This window comes from Antechinus flavipes, chromosome 1, assembly GCF_016432865.1.
Source record: "Antechinus flavipes isolate AdamAnt ecotype Samford, QLD, Australia chromosome 1, AdamAnt_v2, whole genome shotgun sequence".
Lineage (NCBI taxonomy): Eukaryota > Metazoa > Chordata > Mammalia > Dasyuromorphia > Dasyuridae > Antechinus > Antechinus flavipes.
The window spans coordinates 583,073,986-583,096,661 of NC_067398.1; the positions used below are offsets into that span (position 1 = coordinate 583,073,986).

The 22,676-nt window shown below is 35.2% G+C and overlaps 1 protein-coding gene across 4 annotated transcripts in view; it reads right to left on the bottom strand.

Moving 5' to 3' along the window:
• Positions 1–22,676, bottom strand: part of NIPAL2 (NIPA like domain containing 2) — a 132,538-nt gene that overhangs the window by 46,213 nt on the left and 63,649 nt on the right. For 3 of the 4 annotated variants that reach the window (XM_051970907.1, XM_051970908.1, XM_051970905.1), the window contains exon 4: positions 186–245. The exons of the other annotated variant lie outside the window; for it this stretch is intronic. In XM_051970907.1, the coding sequence (XP_051826867.1) occupies positions 186–245 (60 nt within the window). The remainder of the gene's footprint in view (positions 1–185; positions 246–22,676) is intronic. 4 annotated transcript variants of the gene reach the window in all.

Genomic DNA, 22,676 nt, shown 5'->3' on the forward strand with positions numbered 1-22,676 from the left:
CAGCTCCAAGATTAAATAACTTCACACCACTACTCATTTTTCATCCCTAAATGAGATAACGCCAAATTTTGTCATTTGTTCCCAATTTCAAAAGCTGCTTCCTTACAAATTTTCTTTTTATTTCAGAGTTTCAGTAACCTTGGGTCAAGAAATACGCAAACTATGGGCACTAAATACTTACTCACCAAGTAAGTCTGAGGATCTCAAATTTTCTTTCAGAAAAGTAACAGACATAATAGCACTACCTAAAAAAGAAAATGATCATTAATGGCAAATCCTATGACATTTACTCTACAAATAGTTATTTTCCCAAAGAAGTAAAGCAGTTTCCAACTTACAAAGGCCCAATTTATGAAATTTCCTTATAAATAAAATTAGCTGTAACTAGGGTAGAGTGACCTGAGCTTTCCCCAGAGTGCTTAAATTTAGAGGTGCAAATCTTGGGACAATTTTCCTATTTCTGGGAAGTCATCACTTCCATCTGAGACTCCTACCTTCCCATTCCCAAAGAACACAATTTAGAAACTTTGGGATATGGGGTATACTTCCTTTCACTCACAAACTTAAGTTCTCCTGTTTTCTCTACTCCCTTCTCCTCCTTCCTCTCTTTTCCCAAGGGTAAAAATTCTCAGTTATGCCTGTTATGTTTAGCTAGGGACTCACCTTTAAGACTTCCAGAACTTTTTTTTTATCTTCCTCTATCTCCTGGAAATACCCTGGAATCCTATTCTTTTTCTTCTGCTATTGGAGAAGCCTGGGATTCCTACCCCTGCCTAGCTTGCTAATCCTAGTGATACACAGAACCTATTTTATTTTCCTGCTTTCATGCTGCATTTGGACATTTCATTTCTGATGATAAAGCCAAATATTTAAAAAAAGCTTGGGGAGATGTATTCCTGGTGCCTCAAGTTAAAACTTGGAATGAATTTTCTCTATAAAAGCAGTATTCCAAATGGGGTTATGTTCCATAATATCATAGATAGCACATTTCAGTTACACAGTAGGTAAAATGGTATATTGTGAACTAGTCAGGGACTCAAATACCATCCAGGTATATGGGAATAGGGAAATGTGCTCCAGATTCCTAACTACTGAAATACAAATTATTGTGGCTTTTGTCACACCAGACATTCATTAACTGGATACTACCTACACTAATACATGGCCAACAAGTCCAATTATTTGTCCTATAAGAGAGAAACAGAGATATGGACACCCTAAAATGAAGTTTTTGTATTTAATTTTGGAATTTGCTGTTGTGTTTCCATTTGAATGGGCAACTATGTGATTCAATGGATAGAATGCCAGGTCTAGAATTAGAAAAACTAATCTTCCTGAGTTCAAATCTGGTTTCATACTCGTACTATGTGAGTCTAGCACAAGTCATTTAATCCTGTTTGCCTTAGTTTCCTCATTTGTAAAATCTGCTGGATAAAGAAAAGGTACTCCAGTACCTTTGCCAAAAAAGCTCCAAAAGATTTTGAAGGGTCAGACAGGACTGAAAACGACTGAACAACAATTCTATTTGAAAATGGACATATCAGGTGTTTTAGGAATTCCATTTGAGTGGAATAATGAACTTTGTGAAACTCTGATTCAAATTAAGCTGGGAACCTGTCCAGTTCTCTTTTGCCCATTTTTCAATTTCATTTTAAGCAGTAAGATAAGCAGAAGTGACCTCTTCTAAGTCTCCCCTACAACAGGCTCCTTTAGGAATAGGTCTCTAACAGAGTAAAATAAACAAGAGAGTGGGAGATGTCAACAAAGGCAGATTTAATTGGAGGAGGTGTTAACTGTCAAACTTGAAAATGAGATTTGCAATGGATAAGCTGACACATAGAGAGCTTTCTTATTAAATTAAGAAGAATAAGTCATACTTTATAGATTGTTAGAGATAGAAGGGAATTTAGAAATCATCTAGGCCAGCTTGAATCAGGTATAAATTAAAACACTGTGGTTTCCTCTCTCTTTTCTGTCTCTCTCCTCTGCTCTCCTCTTATTCTTCTGTCTCTCCCGTCCTTCTCTCTCTCCTTTCTCTGTCTCTCCTCCCTTTTATGTCTCTCTCCCCCTTCTCTCTCTCTTATCCTTCTGCCTCCCTCTTTTTTCTCTGTCTCTCTGTGCCTTCCTTCTCTCCCTTCCTTCTGCGTCTCCGCTCTTTTTTCTGTTTCTCTTCCTTCTTTCTCTCTCTCTGCTCCCTTCTCTATGTCTTTCTTTCCCTTCTCTGTCTCTTGCTTCTGTTTCTCTCTTCTTTCTTTCTCTGTATCTCTTCCTTTTCTAGCCCTCTCTTCCTTCTCTGTCTTTCTCTTTTCCTGTCTCTTTTCCTCCTCTCTTTCTTTTTCTGCATTTCCTCCTTCTCTATCCCTCTCTTTCTTTTCTGAGTCTTTGTCCTTCTCTCTTCCTTTTCTGTTGCTCCCCCTTCTTCCTCTTCTTCTTTTTTTCTTTGTCTCCCACCTTCTGTCTCTCTCTTTCTCCTCTGTCTTACTCTCCCATCTCTTTCTTTTTCTTTATCTCTTCCTTCTCTGTATCTCCATTTATTTCTCCTCCCCTCCCTTCTCTCTGCTTTCTTCCTAATATTCTCTATTATAAATTGAGATCTTATTTAACACTACTATTTCCAATGATTAGAACTAAAAAACCTCCTAGTAAAGATCTTCTTTACTACTCACTATTCAAAATGATAGACTTTCAGAGACATCCTGTTCAAGTGATACCCTGAAATCAACAAATGGTTAAGAAATTGAGCCCCTCTTTGTTTAAAGTCAATTCATTCTGCTTCTAGATAGTGTTAATTGTTAGCAAGCTTTTCATTTTCTCCATCAGTAAAATGAAGGGATTAAATTGACCACTTCTGAAGTCTCTTGTGCCTCTAAAGTTAGGGTCCCATCACCTGTTCTCCAGGATTGAGAATGAATTTGCCTCTTTATAACATCTACCTACTTACCCTAGTTCCAGAACCCTCTGTGTTCATGAACAACAAGCCTTATCCCTCCTCAGTGGATAAGTTCTTGTCTATCCCTGGAGGATGGAGGGCACAGACTCTTGTTTACGGAGAACAAGACATTATGGACTTTGGTTTATAATACATCCCCCAATTTGAAAGAAACAATAGCATCAGAAACATATTTAGCAGGAACAGAGAGGTTCTCTCCTCTCTGTTAATATGCACAAAATAACTAATCCCAACAAGAAGGAAAATATTGCTTTCATATAATTTTAGAATCAGAAGGGACATTGCAAATCATCATATTTATTTCTTTCCTTTTACACATGAAGAAATTGAGTCTCAGAGAGGTTAATTGATTTCCTCAGAATTAACAACAGAGCCAGAACTAGAATCCAGATTTTAAATTTCCTAATCCTGTGCTTTTTTTTTAGTGGAAGAAATAAAATTTTAATTGAAGAAAGAAGACAGAATATTTTTTAAAAGTTGAGACATAGTAAAAAGGACATGATCAAACAGGATTAAAAGCATAAAAGATGACAACTTAATATTAATTAATATTTCTTAAGGATTCAGGAGTATGTTGGATCCAGGTGAGAATGGATTAAGTTTTCAGTATGATGCTAACCTAAATCAAATTGCTTATTGTTTTGGAGAGGGGCAAGATAGGAAGGAAGAGAATTTGGAACTAAACATATTTTAAGCAAATATATTACAAATTGTTTTTACATGCAATTGGGAAAAATAAAATATCATTTAAAAATAAATTTTTGGTGTGAGCATTTATACTTCAGAAATTGGCAAATGCTATAAATCAGACACTGATTTATTATTTTTTATAATCTAGAATTAAGAAAGTAATGAAGAAAATGTTAATAATGCAAATTAATTTTAAAATTTTGTACTTCTCCTCCCCCATTCCTCAGATGCCAGTTGTGAAAACTTTACCAGCACATTATTAAGATAAAAAATATCAGAGAGGAAAAATTGCCATCCCATCTAAAATTTTTACTGATTGAATTAATCAATTAACCAGCCAACTGGTATTATTAAGGATGCACAGTGTTAGGCTCTGGGCAAAATGCTAGGGATACAAAAACAAAAATAAAACAAGAAGCTTATATTTTATGGGGGGAGAGAACAATATATATACATATATATACATATATACATGTATGTATATGTAAATACAAATATATATATATATCTATGTTTATATATATTCATATTTACAAAGTGACTGGCAGTGGGAATGAAGTAATAGCTGGAAGATCAGGAAAAGCTTTGTGTTGGACATGGTTATGAGTAGAGCTTTGATAGAAAGTAGGAGTTTGGGGCAGCTAGATGGCACAGTGGATAGAGCACTGGCCCTGAAACTAGGCTGAGTTCAAAAGCAGCCTCAGATACTTAATACTTCCTAGCTGTGTGACCATGGGAAACTCACTTAACCCCAATTGCCTCAGCCAAAAAAAAAAAAAAAAAGAATTCTAAAAAGTCGAGATAAGGAGAAAGTATACTTTAAGTATACTTGTGAATATGTGAAAAAGAACTAATAGAATATATAAATGATTTTTTAAAAAGCATTTGTGAAACCCTAGCTATGTATAAAAATCTTGTGCTAAGTGCTAAAGATACAATTTCTATATACAATTCAAGGGGGCTCACATAGACAATATATAGGAGGAATGCAAATGGCAAGTCCCAGTAAAGATACAGTAGCAGGGCAGGTGTAAATGACCAAAGGTCTTGAGGATATAATTGCATGCCAGATGTTAAGGTTCTATGGTGTTAAAGACAAAAATTCAGAATGGATGACAAAGATGGATGGCAAGAACTAATGGTCTTTAGATCTGATGGTAGAGCCTGGAGACTTCCATCTTACTAAAAAGATTGCAGTTTGTGATTCCTTTAGTGTTGTGGAATGGGTTCCTTAAAGTGATAAAGTAGGTTAGAAGCTATCTCACTAACATTTGGAAAGAAGAAAGTAGGTCTTATAGAATAAGATGGGAAGAAGGCAAAGATCAGCATCTAGCTGGAAGAGATAAAGGGGAGAGGGTCATTTGTAGGAAAGTTGGGAAAGAAGAGCTCTCCCATAGGGTTTGCTCTTGTTGGGTCTGGGTCATAAGACCAAGCTAGGGTCAGCTGGATCTGGGGTAGGTTGGGAGGAGGTGAGGAAAGGTCACCTTACATTGTTTGTTCCATATAGAAGGTCTCCCTAATATCTTATATATTTAAAAAATTTATTCTAAACAACAAATTCCAAATAATATGAACATTTTCATATACAAAATAGAAAACAGAACAAGAAGTTTACAAATGTTCATGAAATCATGAATCTTTCTTGAAGAAAGTTTGCTTTTGCTTTTAAGTATTTAACAACATCGACATTGAACTTTCAAAGCTGTACTGTTTGTCTATATTTCTTTTTGGCTTTCTTTCTGATTTCATCTACGTATTTTAAAAATGCTTCAACAATTCTCTTGTTTTGTTTCCTGCCCCATTGCTAGTTCTATCTTCCAACACACACACAGAAAGAGAGAGAGAGAGAGAGAGAGAGAGAGAGAGAGAGAGAGAGAGAGAGAGAGGAGGGAAGGGGAGAAAAGGAGAAAGAGAGAGGGAGGGAGGGAGAGAGAGAAGAGAAGAGAGAAAAAAAGGAAATCCTAGACATTTATCATAAATATGTCTAGCTAAGCAAAACAAATTCCCACATTAGCATTGTGTGAAAACATGTCTCATTCTTTGCCTTAAATCTATCACCTGTTAGAGGTGGGTAGCATTATTCTCTGCTATAGGGAATTGCTATTAGTCATTGCTTTGATCAGAGTTTTTTAAATCCCAGAGTTTTTTTCTTCACAATGTTGCTACTGTATAAATTGGGGAACTGATACAATTTTGTTAGGAGAATGTATTTCTTTTTTATCAAAACTTTTAGTATAAGATTAAGTTACAAAGTTTAATCTAGGTAGACAAGAAATGCTATTTTTTTTCTTTAAAAAAAGAAATGTTTCTGAAACACAGTAATTAAATTTATCTTGCATAATATGGTGGTCTAACTCGTGTAACAAGGTTAAGATGAGAGGTTTGCTGACCTCTATGGGGGAATATTCTGATCAACACATAATGAAATCAAATATCTGAGCTGAGTAACAATTTTGAAAACAACGAGGAAGAGATTGATAAGATAAAGTGTTACCTTGGATTTCTGCAATCAAAGATCTATTAAATTTTGCCAGACCACCTAGCTAGGCAGTTGCTATAACAATGAATAAACACTGACTAATAAATAGCTGGGGGGAGGATAATGATTATTGGGCCTCTAGAATTCTGCAATGCAACTTAATTTTTAAAAATTGGCTAGGAAATGGTGTTAAAGATCAAGAGTTTAATATTTAAAAATAATATTAAAATTGAAAGGAATTTACACTGGCTACAGGACAATTATAACTATTCAACATTACTTAGACATGTGAAATTTAAGGTCAGCTAAGAGCCCAAGAGAAGCATTCTAAGTAACTTGCATGTAAAACCATTTAACAGTCCCAAATATTTTTCCTTGATATTAAATTTCTAGAAGAAAGGAAAGGCAGCTTTGTTTTTCTATTTTGATGGGAAATCCTCTCCCCTATTATTTGAGAATATTGGATCACTGTTCATCTGTAAAATGAAGTTGTTAACCTGAGAGATCCCTTTTAGCCATTGTCATAACTAGCAATCAACACCCAGGGCAAGCTCTGAATAACAAGCCCGCTTGCCCTCAAATTAACCTTTAAAGACCAACATATTTGGATGTGCAGTGAGCCAGAATTACCGCAAGGGGCACAAGGAAGTTTTTCATTATATTTGTATATCCAAAGTTTAATACAGTACGTGGCACAGTAAGTGCTTAATAAATGATCTGATTATCTGTCTGTCTATTTATCTATCTATCCATCCATTCATCCATCTAGTCATCCATTTACCCATCTATATATGTATATATCTCTAATTATCTGTCTAAATATTTATCTATTTATCTATCTTTCTATCCATTCATTTATCCATCTATCCACCTATTTATTCATTTACTTATCTCTCTCCTTTATCTATCTATCTATCTATCTATCTGTCTGTCTGTCTGTCTGTCTGTCTGTCTATCTATCTATCTATCTATCTATCTCCAGCATATAAAATCTTGTCTTTCTAAGACACTGGCCCTTTTGTAAATAATGTCTGTGATCCACATTTTTCTTAAGTTTCTCCATACTGCCTAACAGGTTAACAAAAATAAGTAATTAACCCCCAAAATATCTCTTGAGACCTACTATGTTCAGGGTACTATGGGGAGAAAAGGTACAAGACACAGTCTAGATCCTGAGCAGTTTATGATTTAGTTTGAGACCTAAGACATGCTGTGCTAAAAAAATAGATGTCAGCAACAATTTCTGACAAACTGCAGTAGTTAATTAATTGGCAAAGAAAATAAGCAGAGAGTTTGCTGCTATCTTCATCAGCTTGAGAAACCGTCATGCAAAAGTGGGCATTAAAAAGAATAGGTAGGATTAGACAAATAGAAAAGCAAAAGGTGTAATAAACTGAGTAGAGGCATGGATTTGAGTCTCAATACTTCTGATTTTTACTTGTACGAAACTGGACAAGTTGCTTAATTTCTCTAGGCCCCAGTTTCCTTATCTTTAAGAGATTGTACTAGATGAAAGGACAGCTAGGTGTTGTAGTGCATAGAATGCTGAGCCCTGGAGTTTGGAAGATTCATGTTCCTAAGTCCAAATCTGGCCTTGGATACTTATGTGATGTTGGGCAAATCACTTAAACTTGCTTGCTTCAGTTTCATCATTTGCAAAATGGAGAAGGAAATAACAAACCATTTTTTTTCCATGAAAAGTTGGACATGGCTGAAATGAGTGAACAACAATAACAACAAAAACTAACTAGAAATCTGAACAACAATAGATAAACTCTGAGTGCTTCATGAGACTAAATCTGTGATTCTATTTCTGTTGATAGATCCTTTACAATAGACTTATGTCCTCCCTTATTCTATATGTCTGTGACCCTTAAGTTGGGAAACATTGTTATTATCAGTTCATCAATAGCATTTATTAAGTATTCACTATATGCTAGGCACTATGATAGGCAACAGGACATAGAAATGTTCAAGAGTGCCTTTCCTGAAAAAAAGATATATATACAGTTTAAATTTAATTTGTATTATTACCATTTTCTCCATCACTTTCTTAACACAATTGAAGAAGACCGATGGCATCATGGTAATGTTCTGACTTGTGTGTGAGTTGGATTTAAGTGAGGCAGGATTGCTCAAATTCATCAACAAAGAAATAAATCAAGCCCCTATTTGTAGTATCCTTTTTGGAGGTGTAAATGCTCACACACTGAAAATTTAATAATCGTCCCTCAAGAGCCTGGTTGAGCTGGCTCCAGGACAAACTTGTATACAAATAGAACAGTGAAATAGTCTCTTTTAAGAAGTTTATGGTTGAGCTTACATTCTGCATTGATGTAGGCAATCAGGAACTACTAAGAGCTCTTAAGCATCAGAGGGGTAAGAGAAAAGAAACATTTCAAGAAGACATCTAACCACAAAGTATAGAATAGATTAAATATTAAAGTGGACAAGACACTAGGCATAAGAACTAGGAGACTGTTCCTAAACAGGAAGACTGCTGAAGTAACTCTATTGACTGGGTCATTGTCTGAACTGGTGTGATAGCTTTAAGAAGGAAAAAGAACAGAAACACTTGAGCTGTTTTGCTTGTTTCATTCAATAAATGCAATGCCTATCACTCCTACTGCTAAATATCCCTACACTTGCTGAAAGAAACAAACCTACTGTAATACCTGCTGTGGCCTATTCTCTCAAGTTGTAGTTGGAGGTTTTCAGGAGGAGACTGCAGAAAGATGATTGAATTCAGGTTCACATGAATAATATCATGGGTAACCACTTTGATTATTATATGACAAATGAGCCCCTATTGATATATTGATATAATTAATTCTTGGAAAAGGCATTTACTAAGACAGTATAGAAATAAAAGCAGCTATAAAACACTCTCCTTATAAACCTAGGATATTGTTCTCCATATAAAACATACCACTATGAGTACAATGCTAGTGAGACACACATGTGTCCAAGGAACTCACAGCTACAGCATGCATGTCTTTAATGTTCTTTCTTTTCTGGTAAAGTCCTAGTAAAGCTCCCTACTGGGTAGGAGAAATCTATTGGATAGTTGTTCAGCTGGCATTCCAAGGTCCACTACTCTCTAAAGTTCAATTCCGCATTCCAAGGTCCACTACTCTCTAAAGTTCAATTCCAAATGATCAAGACTAGTTGTTTTTTGAGTCCATTTCCTCTCTGCTTCCAGAGATTGCATTCCTTAAAGGTGCTTCCAACCTTAAATGACTATTTCTCTGTGTTTACATTTATCTACATTAACAGTATATGCCTCTGTTCCATTAATTATATTTTGAACTCTCTCCAACTGACTTTTTAATTGCTGAAAGAGGTCTCTTCTAGTTAAATAGCTCTTCTATCAGCCATAATTGATTTTCAGTGGGGGTAAGGAGGAGTGAATATTCTCTCCTCTCTAAACAATAGAGAGAGGGCTAGATTCTTCCTTGAATTCAGGTTTCTACCAGAATTCTTTGAAAAAAAAAATGATATTTCTTTTGAGGATCATTTATGACTGTAACCATCTTCTATAAGCCAATGAGGAACATTCTTTCTAATCCAATCACACTTCCTAAACTGTTAACACCATAGCACATTATTAATACATTAATACTTCATTATTCTCAAGTGAAAATATTTCATTTAGGGCAACTAGATGGTGCAATGGATAGAACACCAGTCCTAAATTCAGGAGAACCTGAGTTCAGTAAGACCTTAGACACTTAACACTTACCAGCTGTGTGACCCTGACACATTTAACCCCATTTTGTGATTATATATTGAGACTACATGAACTATGGAAATCTTGCTTAATACAGTATTATTTCAATCAAAAAAATTAAAATGATTCACAAATGGTCTTCAAATTCATGATATAATTCCTGCTTGACATTTTGTAATTGAAATCTATACTAATAAATACTAATAAAAGTATGTATTAAATAATCTAAATCCATTTTTAATATTCTGAAACAACTTCTTATATAGTCCAAGTGTGACTAAAATGAATTTGAATTTGAATGGGGGGAAATTATATTCTTATTTCAAAACAATTGGTTTCCATGGTAATGCTACATATTTTATACATTTTTTTTCTGAAAAGGGGTCCATAGCTTTACCAGACTGCCAAAGGGGTCTCAGTTCCAAAAAAGTTAAAAATCCCTCCCTTAAAGTAATTTAAGGTAGTTGTTGTTGTTCAATTGTTTCCATCATGTCCAACTATCTGTGATTCCATTTTTCCAGAGATAGTGGAATGGTTTGCCATTTCCATCTCCAGCTTATTTTACAAATGAGAAATTCCAACAAAGAGGATTAAGTAGCTTGTCCAGGGTCACACAATTAGTAAGTGTCTGAGGCCACATTTGAACTCAGGTCCTCAGGACTCCAGGCCCAGCATTCTATATACTGCACCACCTAATTGTCTTATTAACACTGAAACTTTATATATAAAATATAATAATATAACCTTAATAATTAAGGTTAGTAAGTAACCTTAATAAGGGAAGGCCTTATTAACTCATTCCAGAGTGGTCTTCCTATATATGACCTAGGGTTAGAAAGAAATTGAGAAATCATGTAGACCAAACCTTACCTTTTATTTTACAGAGGTCCATGTTCTCTGGCTCAAATTTAATGTTTTTTTCTACCATATTGTCTCTCTTTAAAAAAGCAGCCAGGAAGAAAACACTGTTTCTTTGTGTACAGAGAATATCAAATCATTTCTTATCTCTTCCTCTCTACCTTTTTTTTTCTTCCTCCTGGTTGTGGAAAGTAGTTCCTCTACCTCATAAAAAGAAGCCCGTCTTGTTCTTTTGCTTATATTGGAAACCACATCAAACTTTAGCTTTTTGGCAAAACCCAGCTTCCTTAAACATCTTCTCTTGTTATAAATAATAAATGCCCATTTATAAATAATTAAATGACTATTTCTCTCCTCCCTTCCCAATAATAGAGCCATAACATTTTGGCTTTGTAATTATATGGAGGTTATGCCCAGACATTCTGGCTGAGGAGGCAATATGTTCTTAACACTGGAAAGCAAAGGAGCTAACTTTTCTTATCAAATATTTTATCTCCAATGAAAATGCCCCTTCACAGAGCAATGGATAAAATGTCGCATGTGAAGTATTCCAATTATGAATTGCATTAAATTATTATCATCAACACTATTACCATCACCACCCCAACAACAACTAAAGAATTAGCTTCCTAGTACTGTGGAGGGACATGGTGTCCAATGACCAAATCAAAGTAACTACTTCCTGAATATAGCCTCTTCAGAAAAGTAGTAAATCCCAATGGTCCCATCTTCTATTACCTGATTTCTTGGCTATACTATCTTGATTTGTGATGAATTGATCTTTAGTAGTGACTCACTAGCAACTTCTATGTTTATTTGTTTTTTGCCCCCACTCTCACTGATAAAAGCTATTATCATCTTTACTTTTTGATATCTATTTCTTTCTTGATATTTTCATGCTTAAGTATGACAATCAGATTAAATAAGCTTTTAGTCTAGGGATTCTTAATACGTGTGTGTGCGTGCGTGTGCGTGCGTGCGTGTATGTGTGTTTGTAGATGAGAAATATCCTTTTGGCAATCTGAGGAAGCCCATGTTTTTAAATGTTGAATAAAATAAAATATATAGGAATGCAAAAAAATCAATTCTATCAAAATAAAAAGATCAAAATCTAGGATGTACCGAAAGTCTTGGTGCAGTTTAAAGTTGTTTGCTTGGTTGTTTCCCTTTGTTCTGGAAGAGGACCAAAATGACATTATTATGTTGGAGTCAAGGTACAGTATGTTCTGCTGTGGCTGATCAGACTAAAACCAGTTTGGGAGGCCCTACCACAGATCAAGCACAAATAGTCTGCATGAATATTTGGAATGGCAATGTCTCTAAATTTATGCATCTCATGTTTCTTTTGAGCTACTGCAATTCTGGATTGCTCATAAAGCATAGTGCTTTCTTTGATGTAGGCACGCCATATAAGACTGTCCTATGCCAGTTTCTCCCATCTTTCACAATCAATTCCAAAGCTCTTCAGAGAGACCTCAAGAGTGTCCTTTTACTGCATCTTCAAACCTTCATGTGAGTGCTTACCTTGCATAAATTCTCTGTAAAATAGTCTTTAGCAAACATATGTTTGGCATTCAAACAATGTGGCCAACCCACTGAAATTGCATGCTCTATGCAATAATTGGAATGCTTGGCAACTGAGAAAAGGACCTCAGTGTCCAGTACCTTATCTTGCCAGGTGATTTTCAGAATCTTCCTAAAATAATCCAAATGGAAGCAATTCCATTTCCTGGCACAACACTGGTAGACTATTCAGGTCTCACAAGCATAAAACAATGAAGTCAGCACAATAATTCTGTAGACTTTGGTAGTCAGTCTAATACCTTTTCTATCCCACACTTTCCTTCATAGCTCCCCAAACACTGCTAGCTCTAGCAATGCCTGTATCTACCTCATTAACTATGTGGACTTCCATGGAAAGTATATTGCCTTCAAGCTTTAATAGTCGAAAACTGCACTAAGATTTTTAGGACACCTTATATAAAATAAAACAAGTTTGCAAACTACAGGTTAAGAATCTTAATCCAAGAAGAGCCTTTACTTTGAAATTCTTATTTCTTTATATTAATAAGAGGAAACCTTATAGTGGATAGAGGATAGAGTTGGAATTGAGAATGTCTGGGTCACTTAACTGCTCTCTCTCATTTTCCTCATTTGTAAAATGGGGATATTAACACTTTAGTAAGTACCTATCGGAGATAAGGATTTCATTGGTATAGGAAACTCCCTCACATCAATGCACCTTTTCTGCAACTCAAGAGTCTTAGACAATGATTGAAAGCACTGAAAAGTTGTAACTTGTCCAGATCACTCAGCCAACATGTGTCAGGATCAGGACTTAAATGCAAATCTTAATGCTGAGTTTTCCTGTGCTTAGAACAGTGTCTGGTGCACAGTAGGTACTTAATAAATGTTCACCAGCTGACTCATTGATTGACTGATATTTAAGATCAGCTTTTTTTCCAAGACACCACATTGCCTTTCTTATGAGTACTTAAGGGGCTACAATGAGAAAATGTATATAAAGAACTTTACAAAATTTAAAACACTTCATAAATATCCATTGCTATTATTGTACCAAAGAATAGAGATGCATTTACAGAGAGATCTACGGTTGCTGGGTCCCTACTAGTGTCATACAATAAGGTAAAAGACATGGTCAAGTAAATCCAACAAATATTCAAGGTGTCCTAAAAGTCTCAGTGCAGTTTAAACTATTAAACAATTGAAACCACACTGAGACTTTTGGGATAGCCTGTAGAAGTACCTACTAGGAACAATTCATTATTCCTGGTATACTGGCCAAAAGGAGCTTACTGGAGATTTTCCTAAACACCTAAAAGGATAACAACATCAGGAAGAAAACCCTAGCTAAGTACCCAAAATTTGGTAGCATCTAGTTTTCAGATAGATGCATGTGTGTGAATGTTGGGTATTCACAGAAGGCTTTGTGGATGTCAGAGTTTTAAGATAGTCCTCTCTGTGAATTTTTACTTGCTTTCTTCATCAATGATTTGATCAAGATTTCATTCAGGATGTATGTTAAAATGGAAAGAGCACTGGATTTAGAGTAAAAATATCTGAATTCAAATCCTGCATCTTTCACTGTCGATCTGTTTCACCTTGGATAAGTCACCTCTCTGAGAATCAGTTTATGAAAGAAAGGATTGGACTGATTGGTATCTAAGGATCTGTTCCAGTTCTAGATCTTTGCTTCTTGTTTATATGCAAAAGACATAAGCAGAAAAGATTACTTTGGAAGAAGTCTCCTTCTGAATGCTCTGAATGTTATCTGAAGGTTCTTGGAGGAATCTACAGCCCTGTAATTCTAGCCCAGGAAAAGCACAAGGAAAGGAAGCTTAAAAGAAGGAGCTGGACCAGGCTGAACGAAAGGAATAATGCCTAAGATACACTCTATGCCTTGCAACCCAGCCATCTGGCTATTCCTCCAGTTTTAACTGATCTGCTCTGAAGAGACAAAAAACAGTCCAGTTGGAGAAGACTGAAAGATAGTTTTCAAAGAAGGGATTTAGGGGATGTGGGGGGAAGGGGAAGGGCAGGGAGGAAGCCATGTGTGCGCAATATTTTCCTTTATTCTCTTCTCAAAATGTGGGGCATAAATGCCAAAAAATTAAATACTTGAAAATTTACATGGTCTTTCTCTGTCTCTCTCTGTCTTTGACTCTCTTTCCTCTTCACTGATTTGACAAGATATACATGAGGAAATGGTAAAACTTTTTTTGGGGGAAAAAGTTAATTTAAAAAAATTTTACATGGAATTTTAACATGTAAAATATTGGTTGTTTTGCCCGCACCTGCACAAATATATTGCTACCATTTAATCTATTTAGTCAAGTGCAGGCAAGTATTTTTATGAGTTTAAAAGGGTCATTTAATGAATTTTTGCAAACAATTTAATAAACCCTAGAATTATAACCCAGTACTTTCAATCATCTGGTTCCTAAAAGCAATGTGTATTTATATAGTACTAATCTTAAAATTCCTTATGAATTTTAATCTTTCTGATAAAACAAACTAAAAATTCAAATTCTTCTAAAACTGATTTATAGAGATTGCTACACAGTTTTTAAATGAAATGTTGAGTAAATTTTTTTTCCAAGAAAAGAATATTCTTTGGGGACGGGGGGGACACAAATCTGTGATTTATATTATTAGTATAGGCAGTTCTCTATAAGGAACTTTCTCTACTAATACAGACCAGCATCTGCTTTCAAATTTAGTCTTTAAGAACTGGCTGGGATATTAAGAGGCTAAATAATTTGCTTCAAATCACATGTCCAATATGTATCAGAAGCAGGACTTAAAAGTTCTTTAGACACTAAAGCTTGCTACTTTTGTATCATAAATAAGGATGCCCCCAATTAGATGACATGGTATAATGCCCAGATGAAAGGTCTAGGAATCAGGAGACCTGAGACTTATGTCTAGCTCTGAAACAAACTAAGAAGTTCTTTTTTTGTACAATCTCTGCTAATGGAAGGGGACCTTTTCTACAAGACTATGATCCATGGAGATGAGAGAAGGAACGGGAGACTAAGGACAGAGAAACATGTACAATCTCTAGTAGAGACACAAGGAAAAAAGATAATGACCAATGCCTTCTCAAGAGCTGTATTCTCCTTTCCATATCTGTCTTTCTTCTAGACTGACAGGGGTCACACTCCTTATAGTTGCTGTCTGCCTGAGAAAGTAAGCTTCCTTTTTATGTGCCCCCAGAGCTGTGATTTTTCAGTTAGCTAATGGCAAGCTGCCACCCTAATTCCACCAAAGAAAACTTTTTCACAATCATCTCATAAAGATGTAACAAATTACTATATTCTTTCCATTTCATTTAACACATTAACACCCTGTTGTTTTTTCCACCTGCCCCTTCAGTGGTTTCATTAACTAGGTTGGGGGTAATGGGATGGTGGAGATAGAACTTAATTGATTAATTCCTGTACTTCAAAATATACATTTACATACAAATGTGCACATATGATATATACATATCATACATACGTACATACTATGTGTGTAATTGCTCTTTTCTAGAAGTGGAACCTAAAGGGAGTAGGCTCCATTGAGTTGATTTTGGGAAAGGGAATACATAGTAGATACAGAATGAAAAAACCTGTAGGCTTTGGGGTTTTTTTTACCTGTAATATAAATTATTTTGTTAGCCTCTGAAATAGATTAGAGGCAATCAATCAGTCAATAAATATTTATTAAATGCCTACTATGTGCCAGCACTTGGCAACCCTAAAATCTAAGGTGAGAGAAGTAAATAAAGGAGGCAGAGAGATATTTTTAAGGAAAAAAAGGAAATAGAAAGGAGATTAGGCCTGGTAGAAAGAAGTTCAGTAGGATTATTAATTCAGAGTATTGAAATGATAAAAAAAATTAAGTTTTACATGAAAAGTAATAAGGAACCATTCGACAGTTTGCAAAAAGAATAGTGCTTTTGAACTAATCATGGGATACTTCCATTTCTCAAACTCTTCCATGAAATTCTGGTGTTTCATAAGATAAAAATGGGGGAGGAGTTTCTGAGAAAATGTCAGTGCTGATAATACTTTTTTCTCTAAAATATTAATTATGAAATTGTTTGAATAAAAAATTACTCATTATCAATCAGTTCGTAAACATTTATTAAGCACTTAATATGAGCTGAAGATACAAAAAGAGGCAAAAGAATTTTTGTCTCTTGAAGAACTCACAAGCTGAGAGAGACAACAAGCAAACAAATATGTAAACAGGATAAATAGGAAGTAGGAAAGAGAGGGAAGGTGCTAGAACTATTAGGAGAGGTTGTTAGAAAATTTTTCTTATAGAAGATAGGATTTTAGTTGGCACTCAAAGAATGCTAGAAATGCCAGTGAGGGGAGATGAAAGGCAGAGAGGATTCCAGGGATGGAGAATAGCCAGAGAAAATATTAGAGCTGATAGAGTCTTGTTCGTGGAAAAGCCAGGAGGCCTGTGTCACTAGATTGAAGAGTATATTTTGGGGAGTAAAATGTAAGAAGCTTAGAGAGGTAGAAGGGTGCAAGGTTATGAAGGGCTTTGAATATTAAACAAAACATTTTGTATTTCACCTTGGAAGCAACAGGAAACCACTGAAGTTTATTGAGTGGGGGTAGATCTGTCTATGGTCAGATCTGTCCTTCAGAAAAATCATTTTAATGACTGAATGAAGGAAGAATGGATTGGAGTAAAGGGATATTTGGGGCAGGCAGATTTTCTAGTAAGCTATTGGGATAATTTAGGGGTAAAGTAATAAGGGCCTATACCAGTGTGGTGACCATGTCACAGAAGAGAAAGTTCCATATTTGAGAGATGTTGCAAAAGTGAAATTAATGACAGCTTGGATGTGGGGGCTAAGAGATAGTGAAGAATTCAGGATAAGTCCTAGCAATAGTGTTGCTCTCTATAGCAAAGAGGAAAGTAGGAAGTGGGAAAGGTTTAGGGGTTAAGATAATGAATTTGGCTTTGGATATGTATTGTGATTGTTTGGTATGAAAATAGACTTAACTGCCTATGTTTTGCCTTACCCTTTATCTAAAGAGAATTTTGCATCCTTGCAGCTTCACACCAGGATTTATGGATATGTTGAAATATTTTCAGTTTATAGTTGTTCTGTGAGCAAAATAATTTAGGAAATAACTGCTCTATGCCAAGAAGGAACAACTTTCATTTACACAATCCTTTACTATCTACAAAGTATATATCCTCTATATGAGAGCCATTTGTGATAACATCTGGAATGAAGGCTCCTTGAATATGAGGTGTTCAAAAATGAGAAGAAACCTTGATTAATTATGTAGCCTATGTTAATCCTTCATTTGGTGGCAAATACATCTCCAAACGAGAGATTACCTAGTAATTCTGCCTCTCTATCAAGGATTGGAAAGGGGAAATCATGCCTAAAGACTTAGGTGCTTAAAGGAGATTTATTAAAAGCTATTTTCTAATACAGATCCACAGCTTGTTCCATTGTGCCACACCACAGGCAATGGGAAGGAATGTGCTGCTAATCTCCTTAAGGAAAAGAGGTAAAAAGAATAACATCAACAAACAACAATCCTTTAATATTTTCTCCAGGGCAAAGCTGGACTCCCAAGGAGTTATTTATTAAATGGCATTTAATTACCCCATGTTATTGCATTTCATAGGCATATTAAGTTCAATAAAGTTAATAATATAATTAGATCCTATGAGTAAGAAATCTTTTTCAAAGTTAGGTGTTCATTTTTAAGAAGCATTTCACTGAAGCATCTATCCATCCATCTATCCATCCTTTCATTTGTTCATGAATTCATTCAAATCTATAAAGACTTGGTACTTGGTGTACAATACCAAGGATTCAAAGACAAAAATGACATGGCCTCTTTCCTCAAGGAGCTTCTATAACAACCTGGAGATAGAGATCAAGACCAACAACTGTTAACACTAAAAAGCCTCTTGTATCAGGAGTCAGGCAGATTTTCAAGTAATAACTAAATAAAAGCCAAACAACCAAAATCTTAATACATAAGAGAGTTGGCTTTTGCATTTTCAATGTGTCCTGTCCTCGTTTTTTCATGTTAAAATTTGCTATAGCTCATTATTGTGATAACCAAGATCTCATCAGTCTTGCTCTGATATTCTACTTCATCACTATCTTTGGCTTCTCTGATTGGAGGGTAGGGCCAGAACTTAAACTTCCATTTAAGGAAAGACTTAAGGTTAGACATTTCTTTTTTCTCATCTACTTATACTATCAAGATATTTCTTGGACTGAATTTTCCACTGTGCCCTCCTGTGGGAAATACTACTCCTTTTTTCCTTTTGTGTTTTATCTTTGCTCATTAAACTATATGCTTTTTGAGGGCAAAGACTGTCTTTATTTTTCTGTATTTGTATCCCCATCACTTAGCACAGTGTATGACACATAATAGGTGCTTAATATGTGTATATTGACTATAGACATAGGAGGTGCTATATAAATGCTTTTTCTTTTCCCTTCCCTCTCCTCATTAAAAAAAAGAAGAAACTTGTAACAAATTCCATAGTCAAGTAAAACAAATTTCCTACTCTAAAAAGTGTCATTCTTGAACTCATGATTTATCCTTGGTCTTCTGAAAAATTTTTTCCTGTAGTGGTTTTTATCTCCAGCTTTCTGCCCTAGTTTGTACTGAATATAGCTAACCTCTCCTCACATCCCAATTGAGGACATGTTCAGAAACATCTGAAGGGCTTACTATATAAAGAAAACAGATGCTTGATTCTCTTGCTTCCCTATATCAGTAATCCTCAGTGAAATGCAACTCCAGTATTTCATCCTACCATAGAGGTGATAGTGGCTTCCTAAAGCCTAGGTCAGCAGAAAGCAAGCTTTGTCTAGCAATCCTTACTGAAGTAGAAAGGCTTCAAGCATAGAATCCAACTTGAAATTGATATATAGTATCAAGAGGTCAAGGAAGACAAAAATTTTAAATTATTCTTGGTGTAGAATGATCCAAGACAATTCTAAAGGATTTATATAAAAATGTGATCCACCTCCAGAGAAAGAACTGATGGAATTTGAATTCACATCAAAGCATTTTTTATTTTGTTTTTTTTTCTGTTTTCTTTTGCAATATGGCTAATATGGAAATAAGTTTTGCATGACTGCCTATGTGTAATCTATAGCAAATTGCTTGCTTTCTCAAAGAGCAGAGAGAATAGGAAAGAGAGAAAGAATTTGGAACTTAAAAATTTGTGTTAATGTTAAAATTGTTTTTACATGTAATTGAGAAAACCAATTTTTTAAAAGAAAGATAAGGGTTGAGAAGAGACCATTAAATTGGACAATTCATTAAAAATCATTTGTAACTTTGAAGAGAGCAGTTTCATTAGATAGATAAGTCAGACTACAGAGAATTTAAAGGAGAGAAAAAGGAGAGGAAGTGGAGGCACATGTAAAGATGGCTTTTTAAAGAAGTTTAGCTGAGAAAAGAAAAGAAACAAAGGATGATAACTAGTGGGGAAGGTCAGAGAAAGTGAAGGGTTTTTATTTTAAAATGGAAGAGACATGGATGTATGTGTAGGTAGCAGAGAAAAAGCCAGATCAGAGAAAGAGAGTAAAGATTGTGTTGGAAGTAGATGATAGGCATAATTTGCTGGGGAAGACAAGAGGGGATACAATCAAAGGTATATATAGAAAGGTTAACCTTGGCAAACTTAGATCACTTAATCCTAATGAGAGGATGGACTAATGGAGAAGATAGTGGGGGAAGATAGAGCAATGTGAAATGAAGAAAAAAGGAAAAAAAAGTAGTCTTAATAAAAAATTTTTTTTGGTAACTGCTAAGACAAAGCCCTTAGCTGAGGTTGTTGGGGTTAACACTACCATAGGAAACTTGAGGAGAAAAAAGAAGTTTTGGAACAGCCAAAGTAATGAGTAGAATAGAGAATCATTTGGAAAGATATAAAAGTACTGCCTTGCTGTTATAATAGTCCACTTGAATCTGAGATAGCTTTTCTGGGACCTTCCAGGTGATGAAGGGCAACATATGCACCTCTAATTCCAGATATTCCTTTTAAAAACCAAAATTTAAAACTTCACCATTAGCTATCCATCCATCCATCTATCTATCCATCTCTCCCTGTCTCTCTTTCTCTTTTTCTCTCTATCTCATCTCTAGTGTGATTTTAGTAATTGTTTCCATGCTTCTGGTGTAAGTCTCTTTAGAAGCAAAAACTTTACCTAAATTTTAAACATATTTACCCATTTTAAACCAAATATCAAATATATTAAAGAATATTAGAAATAAGAGGGCCTCTTAGAGGCCATTTTGCTACAATTTTAATGAAAATCTCATTAATTTTCATTCCATCCTATTTCAGCTTATTGTTTTGAATTTTAAAGACCAAAAGACAAAGCCAAATTGTGAAAGCCAAAGAAATCTTCTTTTAAAAAAATACCCCCTGAAACGAAAAGAACATATTTATGTAATGATGCTACAAATAGCTCCTACATGTAAATATCTCGCTTGCGGTTTCTGACCACTTATAATAGCGACTTCAGTGTGCTGCTGAGAAGTAAACCACGAAACACTTTCATGTCAACCACAATCAAACTTCAAATACTCTAGCACACTGAACATACTTACAGGCCCAATCAACTTTAATTTTATTTATGTACTGCTCCATAAATATCATTCATTCCCTTGTTTCAAATTTAGGCTTTTAGGAAGAAATGAAGTCAATTAAAATGCATTCTAAAATGAGAATGCATTTTAATCAAGTTAGGGGATTTTGGGCGTAATGCAGCTTTAGAAAATGTAGTCATGCACAGGGATTGCCTGTGCCACCCAAATGGGTAGAAATTAAAACACCATGGAATTCATGGCAAAATTTCATGGAAAAATAGGGCCACTAATCATTCACTGAAGGCAGTTGAGATTTACCAATGTTATTCGGTAATTTACCTATCAAAATAAAATATGATTTCCTATAAAGAAGCACAGAATTTCAGAGTTGGAAGGGATTCACTTCCCATCTTGTCTAACCTATACATGAAAAAAGAAACCTCACCACAATGAGAACAATTTCTTCCAATGGTTGTAAAGGTAACTGAAGCGGGCAACATGGAATACTTAAAACTTGGTCAGCAATTAAAGACTCCAAGGTCCTCCATTGCTCCCCAAGTCATCACCAGTTGTTGACTTTTGTCTTGCCACTGGACATCAATGACTTTGGAGGAGAAAATGAAATCAATAACTTTGTACAACTGTGTCTCACTTAAATCCAATGAACAAGTCAAGACATCACCCTGTGAAGATACTGGTCCTCTTAAAAAATGAAGGACAAATAAATACTTATCTCTGTTTGAGACATTGCAGCGAGGAATTCCTACTATCCTCCAGAGAAACTCATTTTACTTTTGGACAGTTCTGATTGTTTGGAACTTTTTCCTTATATAACTCAGTCATTCAGTCAATAAATATTTATTAAATACTTACTAGGTGCCAGACACTGTGTTAAGTTCTGGGGATACAAAGAAAGGTAAGACAAAGTCCCTGTTCTCAAGGTGCTTCCAGTCTAATAGGTGAGACAATGTGCATAAATCTAAATATAGCAAGTTATATATAGAATGAATTATAAATAATCAACAAAAGGAAGGCAGTAGGACACAGAAGGATCGACTCACATTTGCTACTCTAAATTGCTCCCAAATACAATGAAAGAAGTCAAATCCCTCTTTTACATGACAGTCTTTCAAATACTTGAAGATAGCTCCCACATTCCTTTGGTGTCATTTCTCCATCGGGTTAAACATTTCCAGGCCCTTCAACTGTTCCCATTATGACATGGGCTATAAACTTAGACTACTTTTTTTTTTTTGCATCTGCCTTGCAAACAATTCATCTTTAATCTTGAAAAAAAAGAATCAAGTCCCTTTCACCATTCTACTAAATTAACTGTATTCTATTTATTCCTCATAACTTCAATAGAAAGTACTTCTCAAGAGCTTAAAAAAATTAGTCAAAATATGGAGTCCTAGATAAAGCTTTTCAGAAGTTCTGTTACATGGCTATTTTCAGTAACTAACTCTACAACTAAAGAATGCCTCATGCAGGGTGTGCGTGATTAACTGCAGAATAAAAATTTTATCCTGGACATTTAACTTAAGCTGGTTTGGGGACAAATGTGCTAAACCAGACAGCATGGCAAACCACTGAGGAAAGGGAGGGGACCTGCATATTTCCAACATTAAATTAAGCTTCCATGTCAAGTGTCCCTGGAACAAGCATCCGGTGAGGTTTTGAGAGTTCTAAAGAACGCATCCAGGCTGGCACCAACCATGGTGTTCTCAAAGGACATGGATAATTAGCCTGCATCTAGGATCATGTAACTTTACAGGTCACCCATTCATTGGTCTGTTTATGTTTGCTTTCATTTGTTTCTAATAAAAATCTTGGAGAAGAAAGTTTCTGCTTGAGACG